The 20,457-nt window shown below is 43.9% G+C and overlaps 2 protein-coding genes across 8 annotated transcripts; one reads left to right on the top strand and one right to left on the bottom strand.

Moving 5' to 3' along the window:
- Positions 1 to 643: 643 nt before the first annotated feature.
- LOC308064583 (meprin A subunit alpha-like) lies at positions 644 to 20,454 on the top strand (the record flags this gene model as incomplete). Of its 5 annotated transcripts, none has more annotated exons than XM_080389234.1 (13): positions 644 to 773; positions 5,788 to 5,940; positions 7,179 to 7,232; positions 8,949 to 8,989; positions 9,076 to 9,151; positions 9,993 to 10,110; positions 11,499 to 11,674; positions 11,875 to 12,096; positions 12,993 to 13,139; positions 15,971 to 16,186; positions 16,535 to 17,008; positions 17,171 to 17,344; positions 19,711 to 20,454. In XM_080389234.1, 13 exons carry the CDS (start codon positions 644 to 646, stop codon positions 19,752 to 19,754), a joined length of 2,025 nt encoding a protein of 674 aa, XP_080245360.1. In that variant the 3' UTR covers positions 19,755 to 20,454. The 5 variants fall into 5 exon arrangements, with proteins under 5 accessions (XP_080245360.1, XP_080245363.1, XP_080245362.1 ...); XM_080389236.1 differs by lacking the exon at positions 644 to 773 and adding exons at positions 6,844 to 6,948; positions 7,045 to 7,069 and having other exon boundaries at positions 5,882 to 5,940; positions 17,171 to 20,454; XM_080389237.1 differs by lacking the exon at positions 644 to 773 and adding an exon at positions 7,045 to 7,069 and having other exon boundaries at positions 5,810 to 5,940; positions 17,171 to 20,454.
- On the bottom strand, positions 767 to 3,663 carry LOC308064589 (taste receptor type 2 member 9-like; the record flags this gene model as incomplete). Of its 3 annotated transcripts, none has more annotated exons than XM_080389258.1 (2): positions 767 to 1,514; positions 2,629 to 3,663. In XM_080389258.1, 2 exons carry the CDS (start codon positions 3,661 to 3,663, stop codon positions 1,425 to 1,427), a joined length of 1,125 nt encoding a protein of 374 aa, XP_080245384.1. In that variant the 3' UTR covers positions 767 to 1,424. The 3 variants fall into 3 exon arrangements, with proteins under 3 accessions (XP_080245384.1, XP_080245383.1, XP_080245385.1); XM_080389257.1 differs by having other exon boundaries at positions 767 to 1,529; XM_080389259.1 differs by having other exon boundaries at positions 2,618 to 3,663.
- Positions 20,455 to 20,457: the final 3 nt, after the last annotated feature.

The raw sequence follows: 20,457 nt of genomic DNA on the forward strand, positions 1-20,457 counted from the left end.
GGAGATAAGTTTAAGACCTGCCTCCACTGGGACATGTGATGGCACAGAGTGTCTCCTACTGTGCAAGTAGGACTCAAAGGAGTTTGGCATCTGATGTAAAAAGTGCGATTGCAGCTAAAGGCAAACTGTGAAAGGCAACGTGCTCTGAGTGTCTAATTTTGATCAGATGACTCAAACCCTTTCTTTTTAGCAGGACAACATGAATGCGATTTTTTTGCTTTACTGCTGCAGGAAGAGCCAGAAAAGAGTGAAAGCTAATGTTTTGAAAACACTTTCTTGTTAACCTCTTCCCCTTTCATTTCTGTGTGCACAGAGAGGAAGAGGGAAGGGAGTGCTCCTTGGCCCATGGAAAAGGCAACCTTTAAAACAAAAGGCTTGCCAACTAAGCTGCTTCACTTCCACTTTGACTTTTCAAATTAGCATCCTGGGGCTGCTTATGTTCCCTGAGCCTCTGGTTTGATTTCTAGTAGAAAGTACATAGAAACTAGTGACCCTTTCACACTCTTGCCCTACAAGATGACCGCATCTCCTTTGTCCGAGGAAAAGAAGATCTGAGAAGCCTTTTGCTAGTAGGAATACGTTAAAGATAGTTCTCAAAAATGCAGCAGAGAGAAAGCTCAGCCACTTCTTCTAGAGTGAATCCATGTCCAGCAGAGCTCCTGCTACACCTGAGATGACTCACTGGAGAGCATTTTGGATATATCTGAATTCTGCAGAGCTTCAGGAGGCCTCTGAGATTTGGGCTTCACACCTGTCAAATGCACTGCTTCTGGGTAAGTGTTCTAAAACAAGAGCAGAAACAAAACCTGCTGAGATGCATGAAAAATGCACTCTTGGCTCTTGGCATGAGGTAAGACATCCCTCTGGGCCTGAGGTGGCGCAAGAAAAGAACAATTCAGGTTCTACTTTGTTCATGCTGGAACTATTCCATGTTTAGATCATCTGCTGTTGTGGGTTGACCTTGGCCAGCTGCCAGCCACCCACCTAGATGCTCCTTCACCCTCACTGCTCAACAGGACAGTGGTGAAAAATAAGATGGAAAAGCTCATGGGTTGAGATAAAGGCAAGGAGATCACTCACCAAGGACCACCACAGGCAAAACAGACTTGACTTGGGGAAAATCAATTTCATTTATTGCCTATTGAAAATAGAGTAGGATGACGAGGAACAAAGACAAAACTAAAGCACCATACCTCCACCCCCACTTTTCCCCAGGCTCAACTTCACTTGTTCATTCCCAACTGCTCTCCCCGCTCTCCCCAAGCAGCGCAGGGGGATGGGCAATGGGGGTTGCAGCCAGTCCATAACACTTTGTCTCTGCTGCTCCTTCCTGCTCACGCTCTTCCCCTGCTGCAGCGTGGGTCCTTCCCATGGGCTGCCGTCCTTCGGGATACGCCTGCTCCAGTGTGTGCTGTCCATGGGCCTCAGTCCTTCAGGGCACACGCACCTACTCTGGCATGGGGTCCTCCACAGGCTGCAGGGTGGGTACCAGCTCCACTGTGGACCTCCATGGGCTGTGGCGGGACAGCCTACATCACCACAGTCCTATCCACAGGCTGCAGATGAATCCCTGCTCCAGCACCTAGAGCACATCCTCCCCTTCCTTTTCTGACCCTGTTGCAGGACTGTTCCTCACAATTTCCCTCACTCCTCACTGCTGGGGAGTGTTTTTGTCCTTTCCTAAATACATTTTCCCAGAGGAGCCATCTGCATTGCTGAAGGGCTGAGCTGTGCCCTGCAGTAGATCCTTTGCAGGCAGCTGGAACTGACTTTCCCTGGCGTGGGACAACCTTGACCTTGCTTCACAGAGAGTCCCATGGGTCCCCAGCTGCCAGCACCTGGCACGAACACCCTGAGCATCCGCCCATGGGTCACTGCAAGTTGAAAGCGTGACTTTATCCCCCACTGCACTTTGCACAAAACTCGCTTTCCTCAGTGTTTACTAATCCAGAATCTATTGGTAAAAGCAGATCTCGTACAAAAAGAAAAGCAGACCGGGAGAGCAGTCACACAAAGCAGAAGTCATGGTTTTACATGAAGTGGGGCAGAGGGTGGACACCTCATTCTGGCATGGGAAGTGGACTCCCCACCCCACCTGCCCACCCCAAGGCCATTTCTGCATTGCTGTTTACAAGTCAGTCACCACCCCGGTGAATAATAGTGATCAACATATTCACACATAAGTTATAAATCAATACAAGATAGTGGTACAACTCATAATATTGCAAAGTACACAGCCACAGCAGAAATTAACAAAAACCAAAATAGATATAAACAGGTTGTTTAGGTAAGTAGCTTCAATCAGAAAACACCAAAGCAATTTTAGAAGGTTTTCAGTATTGTTATTCCCCTTTTGCAGCTAGCCCAGGTCTAAATTACTTTGTTACTGACAATAATTTAACACAAAGAATTATCTAAATCAGATTATAATATTTATTTATTTAGTGCATAATAATGTAGTTCAAAGTATTATAGTGAAGTTTTCTTAACTTGCTGAAGATAGAACATCTGTATCATCTACACTGTCTGGAGAGCTGCATTAGAGATTAAATTATGTGATCTTTATAACAAAATATCAACATTTTTAATGGGTTCCAGCTTTTATTACAGTTTCTACCTCATACAAACCTTGCACTTCACACAGGGCAGAGTCCTTAGCAGTGCCTTTTCCAGTTTGGGATTGCTGAAAATCAGAACAAGGGAATGAACAGCCGGAAGAGCACAGTGAAATACTAAAATGACAAATGTCACGGGACCTTGCTCCCTTGTGGTGTAAATCATTATCAAGATGAAACATATAAAGTTAATACTGTAAAGGAAGAAGAAAGACATAACATATTTCATTGCTTTGATATGGGCATCCATGCTGAGATTCTTCACTGAGTTTGTCTGCATCTTGCGTTGATGTTTCCAGAGAGAAAAGAGGAGGAGAAAGGCAGAAAAGGTTACAACCATGAATGCACTGACAATTCCAAAGCCACCAACAATAAAAACAGGGAAATAATGTTCATCCATTTTGACTTTCAGTTTCCACATATTTGCTAGGATGGTGGAATTATTGAGGTTTTTACAGGGTGCTGTGTAAGTGATGTTGTAGATGAGGATGCAGAGGAACAGGGATGAAAGCACCACACCCCACAACAGCCATGGCACAATCCTGTCAATTTTTGCTTTCAGGTAGATGAAGAAGATGTGCCTGAAATTTGCGATTTTTATGCAATAAAAAACACAAAGCCAGGCAGAAACCCACATGTTGGAAGAATGTAAAAAGCTCTGAAGAGCTGAAAGTAGTTCAGGTATGGGGTGAACATGAAATGACCAGGGGTAAATTATTGAAAGAAAGAAATACAGCCATGTGACGCACAAATGCCAAAACCTAGAGCATCCCAGAAACATCACGATTTTCTCATTAGAGCTGAAGATTTTCTTTTTGGCCCAAGAAATACAAAGCACAAAAACAATGAAAGCATTTATCCATATGCCAGCAAATGCCTGAAGTGTGATGAGGACCAGAACCATGGCATCGTGTGAAGTGACATTAAGTTTATCTTGAGAGTAGCAAGCTTCCATCCTCCCAAGCTGGGTAACAGTGCTCTGCTGGAAAAGTAGGTTGTTGCACCAATGCTTAACGCAGGTCAGCAGCTGCTGTTCCCCGAGTGTCATGTATGGAAACAGGAGCTTTATAGAGCTGCTGGTGGTGGTGATTTTGGTGCTGCTTCTATGCAGAGTAGGGCAGGTGCAGGAATGTAAATGTGCTGGGTATTCCCTTACCTGGTATCAGTGTTGCTCTTCAATATTTGAATTTCAGTTCAGAAGAGCTGTGCTGGGCGACACAAACAACGCAGATGTTTTTCTGCGGTGGACAGTGTTGAGATTTAGTGACTGTCCCGTGTTTGATCACTGCCAGGATTCACGGTCTGGGTTCTCCTGTCCCTTTGTTGCCAATGATGCTCACACAGAGGGGTGCGCTTAGCGAAGCACAGTCAGGGGAGTCCCTGTGCTCTATCATCTGAGAGCCCAGGAGCTGCAAAATTCAACCAAGATGCTGGAAACTGGAGTTAATTTGGACCCTCCATGGGCACTGAAGTCCATGTTAGTTTTCCCAATAGTAATGCCTTAATCATAAGTGAAGAGCCAAATGGTGGAGGGAGGGCACTGAAGGAAAAGCAGGACTTTCTTTTAAAGGTTTAAGTTGAAGAATATAGAGGAAAAAGGCAAAAATAAGCATGAGCCTCCATGCCAAGGCTCAAAACTCATCTGCTAGCAACATGAAGAGTTTTAGAGGTGGGACCATGCTGGGCTCCTGACACACTGACATACCCTCAAACCTCCAAATGGCTTCAGATCCTGAAAACTGTGGGTTTTTAACAAGCAGTGTGTTAAGCTCTGTAGGGTGTGGACTGCCTATAGACTTTGGGTTTGTACAGGACCTTGCACATCGGACCTTGCAAATCAGAACCCCAGTTACTGACTAGATCTTGGACGGTGTTGTGATGTAATCAGCAAAAATTTAAATCACAGCAAATAGCTGTCTACCTACAAGAAATAAACCAGCAGCATTTTCCCTCTTCAGAGTGATGCACTTGTTTTCTGGGGGACATAAATGCAAGCACTACTCTGAATATTATCACACGTTCCTTTTTGCATTTTCTTTGCTAAGGACCTTGCTATAGCATTAACACATTGAAATGTGTTCAAAGAAGGCCTAGAGTTCATCTCAACAACAAAACATGATGCCTACCACATGGTCCCATGCAATCCATTCAGATAGCCCAGTGGCTTTTAAGAAAAGTTCTAGTGAGATCTTCACCATTTTTCATGTTGCCTAGAAAACATGAATGTCATAGCTTGGATTGGATGCAGTCATTCAAAAATATTATGGATCATTTAAATCTAGTCATGCTTGACTGAAGTGATGTTAGAGACAGTCACTGCACTTATGGATGGATCTTGTCTATGGATGTTGTCTGGAAGTTCAAAAGAGAATTGCTTAAGGAAAACAACTCATTCTCTGGGGCTAACAATGCAAGAATTAATGTGAAGTCAGATGATCTCCAGTTCCTTTAGACCTGCAAAAAGTCAGGAAGGAAGTTGTCAAACTGTGATGGGGATCAGACTCCTTGTGTGTGTGTGTGTGAAGAGGAACCTTATAGGCACTGGACACAACACTGCTGGCCTGCAGGGACTATCAGTAAGAAGCAGCATTTAATGCATACCCATTTCTCTGTATCTTATTTGCTATCAGCTTCATGTCTAGGGAGGGTGGAAGTTTTACAGACTGGGTGGCAAGGAGGCAAATCCATTATTTTTGTTTTGGTCTATGCCCTTGGGTCCAGAAGTCCGGGCTGGCTTGTGCCAGCTGGCCATTAGTGGCTTTTCTTCCCCTGCAAGTTGTGTTTCTGGAGGCTGATCTGGGAATTTCTCTCCCTCTAACCCCCATTCTGCTGCTCCTGTGACATGCGGGCTGGGAACTGACAGATGCTTGTTGGTGAATTCAGTTTGTGTCCTCTCTTCTGGCCTTGATTTCATGGGATGATTTTATGGGATGGTTTGTGGACACGTCTCTAGGGGAAGGATGCTGATGAGGCATGTCGACTAACTTCTTTGCACTCACTGGTATTTCACTCCCCTCTCCCATCCCCGTAGATGCCCCATGCAGGTAGCAGTACTGGGTGTGCCACCTGTAGAGACGCTGGACTCTCGAGGTGGCCTGTCCTGGCCCCCACCACTGCAGGCTGGTGCAGCTGCCCCCTTCCTGTCCCATAACAACCCTCTCACTTCTTGCAGTGCCCAACACCTGGGGTCTCACCAGGGAGGACGGACTGCCAGCAGGTTGCAAAGCATGGCCAGGGAGCTGCCTACTGAATATCTCCTCTTTCCTATTCTGCAGCCAGGCAAGGACAGTCCTTCCCCCAGGGATGGGGGTGCAACATGAGCCGGGTAAGTGAGCAAAGGGGAGGCAAAGGTAGCAGCAGTGGTGGGAAGGTGGGAGGAGGACGAGGTGCAGGAAGTGTGTGGGAGCAAGAGAGCTGCAGAAGCGTGCAAAACCCCTTCATGTGGCTGCCAGGAGGAAAATCCCGCTGAGCAGTCAGAGGCAAAGCTCAGCCCTGCTTTTGCCTTCTCACCGAGGAGTCTTTCTCCTGCCCTGCTTCACCCTGGCCCACATGACTTGCGTTCAAAGGGAAAGACTGGGGTGGGATTCCCATGCAAAACACTGGGAGCACATGGCTTCATGGGCACGTGAGTGGGACCAAATGACTTCTCGCTGTACTCCTGCTCTGAGATACAAAGTCTTTGAGATCTCCTGAAGAAACCCAAACCAACACGGTCTGCTGGAATTTGATGGCTGGCTTTCTGTTGATTACAAAAATAATGCTATTTTTAAATTAAAGATGATGCTTTACCCATAGAATCAGAGGAAAACAAAAATTCATTTGCATCTACCAAGATGTTTTCAGGAATAAAAAACCCCAACCCACCAAGCAAGCCTTCTCTTAAATTGATTTATTCAGCTTGCAAACCACAAGCCTCTTTTTCCAAAAGGTTGTTACTTTCCTACTCATCAGCTTTGGTGGTCTCATGTCAGGATGAGGTCAGGATGGTGCGTAAAGCAGAAGAGTGAGATTTTCTCTGAAGAAGTCACAGAAATTTTAAATAGTTTGGTAGCTCCTGATTGCTACAAGGGTTAACATGCTAAGAATAGTTATAAAATGGGGAGGCAGATTGCTTATTGGGTTGGCTTATGGCTATATCTATTAAGATTAAAGTCTGCTCTTCCTTTTAAAGTTCAACTTTTTTGATGGCTTATGCTTATCAGTGCTTCTGAAGCCTATTTACCTGCAGGACACTATATCTAGACTGGCAGGTAGCAGCAGATGATCTTCTGAAATGAATTCCTGGAGGATATGGTGTTTCACAGCACTGGTTTCCTGCTCCTCTGCCTTTACGGTATTCCCAGTTGTTCCTCTATTTTCTTGCTTGGGATCAGGGTGAGATTTCACTTCACTTGTCCGTGATTTTGAAACTGTACTTTCTCCGTTTCAGATCCAAAACTCTGTTGAAGACAGAGGTAAGGATGCGATATTTTTGTGTTAACGGAAGCCTATCTGTCATCGTGGACAATCATATCAACTCGTGTAATTGAGTCACTAACTTAGGTGTATTACTTCTTTTGATAGTTAATGATGTTGATGGAGGACAGCTTAGAAAGGACATTCCAGAAATAAACTCAGGTAAGTCTGGACACTAAGTAAGCAGACTGTTCGATTATTACAGAGATGTGAGATAGCCTTTGAAGACCACAAGCCTGGCAGATAAGATGGCACCAGAGGGAACTGAAAGCTCCCTCCTATGTGAAAAAAAATATCCCAAATGCATCCTGGATACAGTGAGTATGGCAAGGCACTTAAAAATATGTGAGGTGAACCCCAGCTGCTTTTGGAGAGAGGGAAGACCTTCATTTTGCAGTCTGGTAGTAGTGAGAGAGGACAGAAAGGCAAGAGCAGGGCACAGGGCAGAAGACAGAAAGATTCATGAAAGGTTGATGTTGGAAAGGAAAAATGGAAAGGCCAGGAAATTTCCGCAAGAATAGTTCTGCAGGAAACCAAAGATCTTAATCTTAATCTTGGAAACACACTCAACTGCTGCTGGGGAAGGCTCAGCAACCCCTGGACTGCACCTGCATCCCTCCCCACAGCGCTATTCTGCAACACATGCCCCAGAGGAACCTTGGCAGTGGCTCTAATTCAACTTCTGCTTCATTACTGTGCCTTTATCTTAAGTGAGTTGGTTGGTTTCACATGACTGATGACCAAGATATGAAGCTTAAGTACCTTCAGCCCTGCCCCAGAGTTTCAGAGCGTTGCCATGAGAGAGTTTCCGTTTCCTGACATTGTTATCTGCTCTAATGTAAGTTTCCTCTGGTTTTTCTGACAGAACAGAAAATATGGTGTAGTGTGGAGGTGTTTTGGTGTTTTGGTTTGGGTTTGTTGTTTTTTTTTCTCTCCATATGTATGTGAGGAGAATATAAGTTCTTTGTATAATAAAAGATCTGAAGATGAGCTGTCTATGCCAGGATTGTGCTTAAATGAAAGGGCATTAAATGAAAATGTTACACTAGAGGACAATACAGTGGCTGGGGTTTGGGCTCAGCTCTGCATGGGGAATCTGGCACTTTAAAAAAATAAGGGGATAAAATGAGAGTCTCAAATGCTGTGTTTTTAAAGCATGGAAGGTTTGGACCAGCTGCTTAAAACACAGGTATCTCGTGCCAGTTCAAATCCATCCCCTCCAAGCACCTCTATAGAAGGGGAAGGAGTCTCCCAAACTTTGTGTCTAGCAGCCCATGTGGATCGTTTGGACATCCTTGTGCATCTCAAGTGGTACCAGACACTTATGTTTAGGCAACTGGATGGACACACAGCTATCCATCTGAGGGGATCGGAGACACATAGCACATAGATTTAATTGCTTCAGCCTGAGCTTGATGCAGGCTGAACCTCTTCCTTCTCTAGAATTCTGGTCTTTCTTCTTTGATGACGTGGTCAATCCCAGATGATTAGCCTAGGTTAGCTAACTAGTTAGGCTATTTAGATGCCTAACTTCTGAATAAATCCATTCCACCCGTACATCAACTTCAATGTTCACAAGTCCGGAGTTGTTTCAGGATACAAGCCTGAGAAAAAGAGTAAAATCTCCTCTGGGCAGGTGTTATGAAATTTTTATGGAGATCATAATTCATCCCCAAATCCCCCTTAGCAGCGGATGGAGGACTGGCATGTTATAGTGTGGCAGTGGTTATTTGTTTGCTTGCTTCTGGGCAGTTGCTGTTTAAAGGGAGGTGGGTTCATTGATGAGACAGCCTGATAGATTGTAAGGTCTTTGAAAAAACACATATTGTAGTGCTTGATATGTTACTCTGGCCTAAATGGTTGTTTATCTCCTTTCAGAAACAGGAATGAAGCTTTTTGAGGGTGATATTATCTTACCGGTATGTGCTGCTGATCTAAACCAACATTAGCAAGAGCATAGATTGGGCTTAAAATGTTAACACAAGCATGTTGATCTCATTAACAGCTGGAGAGGAATGCTCTGAGAAACAACTCCTACAGATGGAATTTCCCCATCCCCTATATCCTAGCTGACAGCCTGGGTAATAAGACTTTTTATTATGGTAGCACTGTATTACTGCATTAGATATACCCTGGTTTTGCCCAGCTCTCTGGGCTGCTTTTGTTTCATTTGCTATTGAGTTGTGCTGCATTTAAGCCTTTTTGACTGCTGGCCAGCACTTTGTTTGCAATGTAACAGCTCCAGTGACTGGCCAGATGCTGATGAGCAGCCAGTTTAACTGGTATCAGTGTTATCTGGCTGAGATCTCTAGATAATGAAGTCAGGAAATGCTAATCTCAAGAACATGCATGTTGATCTACTGCACCCTTTGTGCCTTATCTCTTCTTAACAGTCCCAGCTTAGTACAGACAGAAAGGAAATGCAGATATAAGAAAAATCGTTCAGAGCATTCTCCCTTCTTGTTTTCATTTAAATTTAGACAATATTTTAAATTGTGAACAAGTTAGGAGTACAAGCTAATAGCAAATCGGTGTTAAAATCCTATGGATCTCTCCTGTGTTTACTAGCCCTGAGCTCAAAGTTTGCAGTACTTGAACTTATATGATAACATGCAATAAAATTACTCAACAAAAACTAAGCAGTGCCATGGATGCCCAAAAGCCTTCTTGTTTTGTTTTTTTTCAGTACAATCAGCTTATCTAATAAAAGATATTATTTCTCCATATGGCCTCTGCCAAAGTTACTCCAGTCAGGGAATTCTGCTAACAGAGCCTCTGGCTCTTTCATCCAGGCAGATACTTTTAATACGTGTTCATATTTTTAATGCATGCTTGTTCATACTTTCTATCTAGAATTATATATATTTATAACATTATAAAAGCAGAACAACTGCAATTGTCATCCTCTGCTCTGTGTTTCAGATCTGAATGCTAAAGGTGTTATCCTGCAGGCGTTTGACATGTTCAGGCTGAAGTCTTGTGTAGATTTCAAGCCCTATGAAGGGGAACAGACTTACCTGAAGTTTGAGAAGCTGGATGGGTAATTTTGTATTAACAATCCAGTTTGTATCACCTTGTTTGATATGATAGTTTTTCCAGCTGAGGGGACATTCATTTTCTTTCTTGCTTATACAAAGGACATAAACTCCTGAGCCACATTTCTGTCCCACAGCTTGTTTGTATTACACTGGAGTAACCAATGGTGTTTTCTGTTTGTGGTGTGCTCTTAATGTAAGAAAAGACTATTTTATTCCCATTTGCATCCTGGTTGTTGAAGTGAATCCCCTTCTTGGTGCTCTTTCAGGGAGAAAAACTTCCTCCTGGTATTGCTTTGGGCAGGGTATGTCACTGGTGCGTTGGCATTAGCGTGGAGCTTCGTCCTTGCTTTCAGGTGCAGGGTTGGTTTTTCCTGACCAAATGTTGAAGCCAACAACCTCTACCATCGTGCAGGTCACCACAGGTTCCTTTGCTCAGCTGGGGAGGAGGTGACTCTTCCAAGCCACAAACCCTATCATCTAAAACAGAAGCCTAAAATAAGTCTGGTGACTCACATGCCAGATGCCTGTTACTGTCCAGGCACCATGAAGGTGCCAGTGAAGATAACTCAGTGGCAGGTGCCAACACTGGCTGATAAAGTTAGGTCATGGGATTTCCCCGCTTGCTGAGAAGGACCATCAGGAAGCTGGTGACACCAGCTAGTGTCTGTGTCTAGGAATCTGGTGTAGATCTGCCCTGGGGTGTGGGAAGACAGGTGCGCAGCAATTTTGGGTAGCTTTTTGCTTTTTTTTTTTTTTTTTTTTTTAAGCACACGGTGCTGAGTTGTTTCTGAATAGACATGAAAAGTTAGGATTCAAATCAGTATTCAGGATTCAAACCAGGGAAGCTGATACAGCCTGAGTTCACTGGAGGCTGCTCAGTACCTTTGAAAATAGGGCCACTTATTTAGATGCTTTGGTAAACATACAAATAAACAACACCCAGTGCAGTGTATGAGGTTATAAGGCACCTGCTCTACTTCCCTGTGCTGCTCATACTCTTCTACTACCCTTGCTATACTGTTTGAGCTGGGGCTGCCCAGCGTTGAAGAGCAATAGCATTTGCCATCACCACCCCCTTCACAAGAACTGCAGCCAGCTGCAGAACATGCATGCACTGCTCGCAGGGAGGGCAAAATGAAATGAGAAGTTCAGTCACATCTTGGGCAGGGACTCATTGCCAGACTGCGGCAGGATGCTGAAGGTACACATTGCTCTGTATTCTGGCACTGCAAACCTATCGCGGCAAGACTGTCAAACTCAGGTGAGAAATTCTAAAAGATATTGATTTTTTGTACTTTCACCTTGATCAGGCAGTTGAGTTAACATGTAGATACAAATCATAGACGATATAATGCAAAATAGGTGCAATATCTGAGTCTTTGCCTTACAGGTGCTGGTCTCATGTGGGGGACCTGCAGAGTGGCCAGACAGTGTCTATAGGAGAGAGATGTGACTATAAAGCCATAGTGGAACATGAGGTCCTGCATGCCCTGGGATTTTACCATGAGCAATCCAGGACAGATCGCGATGACTATGTTCAGATATGGTGGGATGAAATTATTGAAGGTATGATGCCGGTCTGAAATGATTGAGATGTAGATGCATGTCTCTGTTTTACAATGCTAAAATGTCTTTGGTTGAGAATGGCTGCTTACATTTTAACAAGTGGACCATCATTTAGTAACAGGTAAAACATTTTTAAAAGATGTTGTGTGCTCAGCTTTATTTCTGGTCTTACCTAATCAGTTTTGTATGTTTTTGTCTAGGTTTTGCATATGCCTTTGACAAACACAATGATAGTTTCCTTGATGACCTCAATACCCCATATGATTATGAGTCAGTCCTGCACTATGGACCATATTCTTTCAACATCAATAGCAGCATTCCTTCTATTACAACAAAAATTCCTAAATTTAATGAGATCATTGGGCAGAGGCTGGATTTAAGCAGGATTGACTTACTGAGGCTGAATCGCATGTACAACTGCAGTAAGTTCTTCTTCTCACACATGTATTTGAAAATCCTTGCTCAAGCTTCACTATAACATGGATAGAGTCACATGAGAGGAACAGGAACGCTACACACTTGGGTTCCTCTTGCAGTGCTAAGAGAAACTATATTTTTTACACAGCAGCAAGCTCCATGGTGGCCAGAGCCCCATTTCTTTTTTACAGAATACCTTTGAATTGAATCACAGGTCTAACACCTTTAATTCATATGGACTTCCATGATATTACTTGTAATAGTTACCATTTCCTTCATTGATGATGATCATCATGCTGCTGCTGCTGATAAAATCTTCAAGTGACAGTGGTTCGGAATTGGCGTCTCTGAAATTAGAGTATCTCAGTATTTTTTTCTGCCTATGTGATGTTAGGTAAGACAATCGGAGTCAGGGGCACAAATGGGGATAATTGTGCTTTCCAGCTCCACTGGCAGAGCTATGAAGGTAAAAGCTCAACATGCTGTACAGTACTGGCATACTGTGTTAACACACACTTGAATATTTCCCCTAGCTTCAGCAGAACTACTTCTGATTTACTCCCTGAAGAGTGAAATGGGCCACAGAGCCTATCCCAGGCAGGCTTAGAGAAAATGATGGAAGTCTGGAAGGGAAAACTAGCCTGCAGGGGCCAAACTGGTTCCCACAAGGAAGTATTCCGCCGAGAATGGGAGAAGGATAAGATATTTCTTTCAGGAGGAAACATCGTTTATGTGTGGTAATGGAGATGTCGATGTGAAAGCCTTCATAGTCTTCAGTTGCATTAAGAATGTATTTCCTGGTATTAAATGCTGTATGTAAACATTCTGGGATGGGATTAATGGTGAGAGACTTATTTGATGTCGATGGATGTGGTAAAACATGGTAATCCACTCCTGGCAGCTTCAAGCCTCACCTTCCTGGACCAGTGCTCCTTTGAATTCCTCAGTATCTGTGGGATGGTGCAAAGCAGACAAGACGGTGCTAACTGGGAACACACATTGGGCAGACCAGGAGAAGAAGACCATACTTTGGTGGGAAGCTGTGCAGGTACCAGGTGTAGTTTTAGATGGTCATTAGATTTTACCATGTTTTTATGTGATGTGAGAATGAAGATATACAGAGGTAAACAAGTCATTAGAAGTACCCTTCTGTTAATGTTAATCACTGCATACCTGATAGTAAACATGACTCTTGAATTTTCAGATAGAAAGGATAACAATTTTAATTTTAAATGTTTAACCCTTCTTTAAATCTTCTCCCTATATTGTATATCTTGTCAAGAAAATGACAGTTCGAGACTTAGGTGTTGTAAATTGCTGGTAGCTCCATTAAAGTGAAGAGAGCTCCACCAGATTGCTACAAGTGACTTTAGTGAAACTCCATAGAATTTCATCGGGTGGAACTCATCTCCTTTTATGCATGTGACAGGATTTTGAGTAATTTTCTAGTCTTTGTTTAAAGGTGAAAGACGCTTTCCCTTTGTACAGGAGTTCATTTGAGGCATCTCCACAGAAGGATGCGCATAAGCAAATATTGCAAGACACAAATCTTGTTTATAGACAAATTCTGACATTGAGACCAATCCAGGATCATCAAAATAGGAAGCTGAGCTTCAGCAATCTGTCATGGAGCAAGAGGAAACCACCCTCAGAAGAATTCTTCAAGGGAGGGGTTGCTGTGTGATGCAGAGCCGTATCAGGAGGGTGTAGCTGCTGGTAATTCAAAGTTTGTTCGAGCTGACCACACAGGGACACTGAAGGATTATCTGAGAAGCAAACCGGCAGTGATTTCCTCTCCGCCAAGGAGAGTGTTGCATGGGGTCTTTTTGATTGAGGCTTTGGCTCCAACTGCACTGATTTAAACATACATTGAACTAATATTGGGTTCTGCAGTATTTTGATTGCTGTCAGGACACAGAAATTGAGTGAGGTCTGTTGTTTTCAGAGGCAGTGGGGAGAAAAATAAACGCTGGGGAGGAGCATCACGTAGACAGTCCAAAAATCTTCACGCAAAAAAGTCTCTTTTGAAAGTCACAGGCCTGAGCCTGGCTGGTCTGTGTTCAAGTGGCCATCGTTAGGCACATCTGCTTCCCCAAACACAAGTGGTGCTTAGTCACAAAAGCATCTCATGGTGTGGGAGAGGAAAAAATATGCTGACTAGAAAGGAAAGTCATTTCTGTGGAACCTGCTCCCAGGAAGGAGAGAGCAAAAGATGGCTTGTGGCAGTAACAGGTCATGTTTGCTGCCTGATGCTGTGTTTGCCTACAGATTGGAGATCCTGTGTGTGCTGGTTTTGGCTGGGATAGATTTAATTTTCTTCAAAGTAGCTAGTAGTCAGTCAGTGAGGAGGAAAGCAGACACATAGCAGGCAGGGCGAGGGGATGCTCCTATTCTCATCACACGCAGGGTTTGGGAGGGCAGATGTGTGCCCAGTGAAAGGCACTGTGCAAAAACCAGCCCTCGAAAGACGCTCTGAGCAGGGAGCAAAATGAACAGGAGGGTTGTTTAAGTCCCACTGCTGGCAATTGCTTGTTTCTAGAGGAACAAGTCCGTTTGGCTGTTGCTTGGTGGGCTGTTTGCTCATGGTCTGCAGGGTGTGCAGTTTGCTGACACTGAAGGCTCTGGATGTGTGACAGGGTGTGTGGCTGGGGAGTGACAGCGGCTTCCTGCCTCTCGTGGCTGGTGACAGATCATTAACTGCTCAGCTTCAAGGAGGGGGAAGAAAAACATATAAAACTTAAGTAGTCAGCCTTCAGAAGTTTCCTGAGGGCAAACAGGTCAGCAGTTACTGGAAAATAAGCAGCTTCAGTGGGTGTTTGTAGGGGAACTAACTGCAGAAGGCCAGTGATGGGAGCACATCCAAATGCAGGCATGAGGCTGGGAAAAAAAAACAAAAACGCATGGAGCTCAAAGCAGCATCAGGTGGCAATTCAGATTCGTCGTTGGCTATACAGTCCCTGCTACTTGCCTCAGTCGGCTTCCAGACAGGCAAGAAAAGTGCAAACCCATAGAGGCAGCCACAGGGTATTTGGAAATCCCCAGTGTGATGCAGGTTGAAAATGTCCTTGCTGTCAGGAGAGACCCTTCCTATGGGGTGTGTGTGGTGTGTGTGTACTGAGACTATTAGGTGAAGCTGGTGCACTGGCTCAGTTGCCTTCAAGAAGCTGATTTAAAATTGGAATATACAGAGCGAGGCTGATGCAGACAGAGAGTGCAAGTGTTCAGCCTTTGTAACCAGGAAGATCAAAGATCAAAGACTCTGAGGAGGTATCACTCTGGCCCACAGGTAGAATTGCCGACTAATTAGGAAATAAAGGAAATAGTTATTTCAAACACATTAGCATAAGGTAACGTGAGTTGATACAAAGTAACTGGGCTGGGAGTTAATAAATCCTTTACCCATAGCAGAAGTATGGCAAAAATGTCTTCAGCTGCTTTTATAGGGATGTCTGATCTGTTGATAAAAGGGCATGATTTCTAGGCAAAGCAGAAGACTGAAGACCTTGACCTAACAGGATCCTTCCAATACTTTCCTTCCTGTCTCCAAAAAAATCCCTGCCCAAGTGCATCCACTTAAAATTCATACATGTTGACAGGACTAGCACTGTACGGTTTGTACTTAATTCCTAAAGAATGGAACCAAATGTGTACCTTATTTAATCAACTAGTTTGCAAGCCATATTTCAATGCATTTTCATTTTAATATTAATTTGCAATTTAGGGAGAATTCTTTTCTATTGAAATATTTTTTTTTTCTACTTTGAAAATAACTTCTAGCTTAGGCAAGTGCAAACTGCACTAAAGCTTGTTTAGCACTGGCATTTCATTAGTGAGTGGATCAAAAACTTTTTTCACACCACTGTGTTTTGTTCTTCCCAGGTAGAGGATATTTCATGCACTTAGATACAAAAACTGGACATGCTGGTCAGTCAGCTCTTCTGGAATCTCGCATCCTTTATCCAAGGAAGAAGGAAAAATGCCTTCAGTTTTTCTACAGGTTAAATGGAAATCCACAGGATAAGCTAGTTATCTGGATTAAGAAAGATGATGGAACTGGAAATGTTAGACAGATGGAAAAGCTGCACACTATTACAGGTAGGTGAAACTGTTTTCATATCTGAACTGCTGGCAAACTTTGATGCTAGACAACACTGGCTTGGTTTATTGTATTAAAGTCTGCTCAAGTGTCTGATGTAAATCTAACCTTCATTTGCTTCAGTTGAGTAACTCCAGAGTTAGTGCCCGTGAGAAGAGAATTTGGCTCGGAGGTAGTTTCCTTAAGACTGTTCTGGGATTAGCTCGGGTGCAGGGCATTAGGCAATCGCCACCCAAACAGATCCTTCACCAAACAAACAGGTCACAGGACACTTGAGGAAGACACAGCTTGATTTGGGATTTTGTCCTGGACTTTTGATTGTCACACATATTTATTTCCCCCTTTAGCTGATGGAGAACATCACTGGAAATTGGCCAGCATTCCCTTTGGTGTCCAAACCAAATTCCGGTATGGGTTTCAGGGCATCAGAGGAGATCCAGCCCAGTCTGCTGGGGGGATAGCCATCGATGACACCAGCCTGACAGAGACGAACTGCCCCACCAATGTCTGGCACATCAGAAACTTCACATCTCTTTTTAACAGTACTTCAAAAGGCGATTATATCATAAGCCCCATATTTTACAGCTCGGAAGGCTATGCCTTTGCTTTACAGCTGTATCCTCACGGAAGAAATTCATCATCCTACGTGAATTACATGGGGATTACTTTCCATCTCTGCAGTAGTCCAAATGATGGCCTTCTGGAATGGCCAGCCGGGCACAGACAAGTTGTCTTGTCTGTTTTGGATCAAGACCCTGATGTAATCCACAGGATGTCCCTCAGCCTTAGCTTCACTACGGACCCAAACCAGCTAGTATATGGTAAGTCAGAGTGCATGGGTGAGAAATATGGAAGTGCCGAGGTCTGCTCAAGCTGGAGAAAACTGTTGAAAGCCAAGAGACCAGGCTAGGTTTGCTCTGCACGTAACACTACCGGGCTGACTAGATGTAAGCTTTAATTACTTTTATGGTTTTGCACAACAGGCAGAAATGACACCCTGCAGTGGGACAAGCCATCTATCACTGGAAATTTTTCTTCTTTCTGCAACTGCTACATGAGCCCAGGTGTTGGCTGGAATACGTTCCTGACCCACAGGGAGCTGCACTGGAAAAAATTCCTTAAAAATGACAGTCTTTTCATCTTTGCTGATTTTGAAGGTAAAGTATTATATTATCAGAATCCCCTCTGGAACAGAGCAGGTGCGTACTCTTCCATCTGTAAGGAAAGCACAGAAGATGAGGGTGATTAGCAAACATCTAGGGAGTCATCTATTTCAGGAACAAGTTTTTTAAATGCCTAGTGATTTCAGGTACCTGGATTTTTGAATACCCAATATGAAACCCTATCAATGACCTTGATTCTCTGGTTCCTGAAAATCAGATTTTCAGGACAGATTATACTTCCATGTCTTGAAGATCAGTCTACTTAATGATGTCCCCATTTGCCACTACCCCTATATCCCTTCCCACTTAAGAGAATTGTGGTTTGACAATTAAGGTGTTCTTTTCAGACCTTGAAAAACTGGTAGAAGGAGGTTTTGATCCAAAGCTTCTCTCCTGAGGCTGCAATATTTGTCAGGACTGCGTGCAGCCGCTTTGCTCTGCCAAAGGAGGCAGGGAAAGGGAAGAAGGAGGAAAAGAGGTGTCTGGTGCAGAGGGCAGCCTGGCAGGCAGGTACCCACTGAGCAGGCCACTGCCTGTGCCCATCCTCTTGTGACAGCCACGTGTCAGATGGCTATGTCCATCTTACTTCATGTTAGGTGGTCAAAAATGAATGTTATAGACAACATGGTGAGTCATTTGAGAGCAATGGGTACCTCTAGGGAGCAGTTGATCACATTTCATTATAGTTGTGATGAACTGCTCTTCTGATGTGCTAATCTCGTCACTGGCACAGGGGGACAACCTGTTCCTGCATCTTTAAGGTTTCCTTCTTGAAGAATGTCCAGCTTTCCTGGACCCCTTGGCACTTCAGAACTGTCTTCCAAGGGACTCTGTCAACAAGGCTCCTAAATAGGCCAACATTTAGATTGGATATCAGGAAAAATCTCTTCACTGGAAGGGTTGTCAAGCATTAGAACAGGCTGTCCAGGGAGGTGGTTGAGTCATCATCCCTGGAAGTGAAAAAACATCTATCCCCAAAAAACACATAGATGTGGCGCTTAGGGGCATGGTTCAGTGGTGGACTTGGCAGTGCTGGGTTAACAGTCGGACTTCATGATCTTAAAGGTCTTTTCCAAGCTAAATGATTCAATGATTCTGTGATCTCCACCGGCTTCGAGGGAATCCGTCATGGATGACAAATGGTGGGTGAGATGAATCCTATCACCCTTCTGAAGTGAATTTCCTTTGGAAAATGTCAGTGTCTGGAAAGTGGAAACATTTTGTATAAGTAAATAAACATTAAACCAGACTTGACCCAGGTCAGAGCTCTTGTCTCAGGTAGGAGAGGATGGTTGAGTGTATGCTGTGATAATCCAAACTCACTCCGCACGGCTGAGGGATGTGAAAACCAGGCTGTGAACTTTCCTGGCAGGATTTGCCTCTTGCTGTTCATGGGGGGGAAAAAAAACCCAAAACAACCCAACAATTTTCTTGTTTTCATTCCAACAGAGAATTGAGAAACTTCTGAAAAGACAAGAACTTTTGCAAGATGGGAAAGCTGCTTCCCATGAAAGTATAAACAGGAACATGTACTGGTTAATAAAAATGCAGAGCAGTCTACAGTTCTGGCACACAGAGTGGCCCAGTTTTTCCGCAGGTTATGTAGGGCGTTCAGCAACACTTCCAAGTCCCCTTTAGCAATAAGAAAAGCAGCTGAGGCTTCTCTGTGCTTTCCCTGTCAGTGCTTTGTACTGGGAGTAATTCCCTGGGAGAGATTCAGTCCTGCTGTGTCATAGGGGAGCCAGTGGTCCCAAAAACGTTTGCAGCTGCTAGGTGAAATTGTGGTTGAGAAATTGAAAGATTTGTTAAGAGACTGCATTTAGTCTCCATTACAAATGGGTTCACCTTCATTTCTACATATTAAATCGAATATGGTCACATTTATAAGGTTCCAGCTTCTGCATTTGAATATTCGTTTTGATACCAGGGTGCCTAAAAACTCAGCGGCAGTGTTACATTGCCCTCTGATGAAAGCTGGAGGACCTGACACATGCCTCCCACTTCTCCACAAGCCTTTCCATCCTTCCCCTTCATGTCCCAGTCCTTTTTCAGATCACCTCTGACCCAAGACCTCTACTCTCTCACCCCCGTCTCTCTCCAGCTCAGCAATCCCTGGAGCCCTTTCTGGGGCTGAGAAAGACACAGACTGGAGTGCCGTGCATGCCTGCAGCTCCCTGCTAGTCCAGTTTCCCCTCCCACCTCCTTCGCTGAGTACTGCCGCAGCTTCCAGAGATATTTGGATGAATTATTGTTGCTTTATTTCTTGCGCCTGGAATCAGCCTGAAAGTCATCCCGAAATACATGATAGAGCTGTACCATATACTCAATGTATTAAATTAAGGTTTCTTCTTTTCTTGCAGATCTCACCCCTCTGATTACATCTGAAGTCCCAGTCCATCCTTGAAGTGCCCGGAACTTCTTGACTACAAGTGCAGTCATCTATGACAGATAAAATATGTTTCTTCACTTAAGAAACTGTATTCTGTGGTTTCTGTATTTTAAGAATTTGAACTAGGCTTCCCTGTTCATTTTAAGAGACTATATTCTTAGACTTTTCAAAGATTATTTTGGCCCAAGCAATGAAGGGCTTCTCTTAGTTATATCATCTTTTTTCTTCGCATGTTCTGTTCTTTTTGTTTATCTTTGCTGATGGCAATGCTTACTTCCCAGCTCTTGTCGTCTGAAATCTTGGTGTCCAGCTTTCCCAAGCCAGAAGCACCGGTGCTTGACTTCCAAGACTTCCAGGACTTCCCTTTTCTCCCTATGGCCATTACCACTTCTTCAAGCCCAGCTTTTGATAACAGTCACTCCCAAGTATTCAGCTTGTTATGTCACTGCTAAAAAGAATAGCATGCTTCCTTACCTTCAACTGCATCTGGACCCAATTCAACATTACTGAGAAGTTTTTGTGAAAACAGAATGGGAATTTGTTTGGACCTTATGCTGGGTTGACCCTGACTGGTCACCAGGTGCCTTCCAAGATTCTCTGTTGCTTCCCCTCCATCCACAAGATGGGGAAAAAAATATGATGACAAGCTTGGTAATGAAGATGAGGACAGGGAGATCACTTACCAGTTATTGCCATGGGCTAAACATCCTTGGTTTAG

This window comes from Falco punctatus, assembly GCF_963210335.1.
Source record: "Falco punctatus genome assembly, chromosome: 5".
Taxonomy (NCBI): domain Eukaryota; kingdom Metazoa; phylum Chordata; class Aves; order Falconiformes; family Falconidae; genus Falco; species Falco punctatus.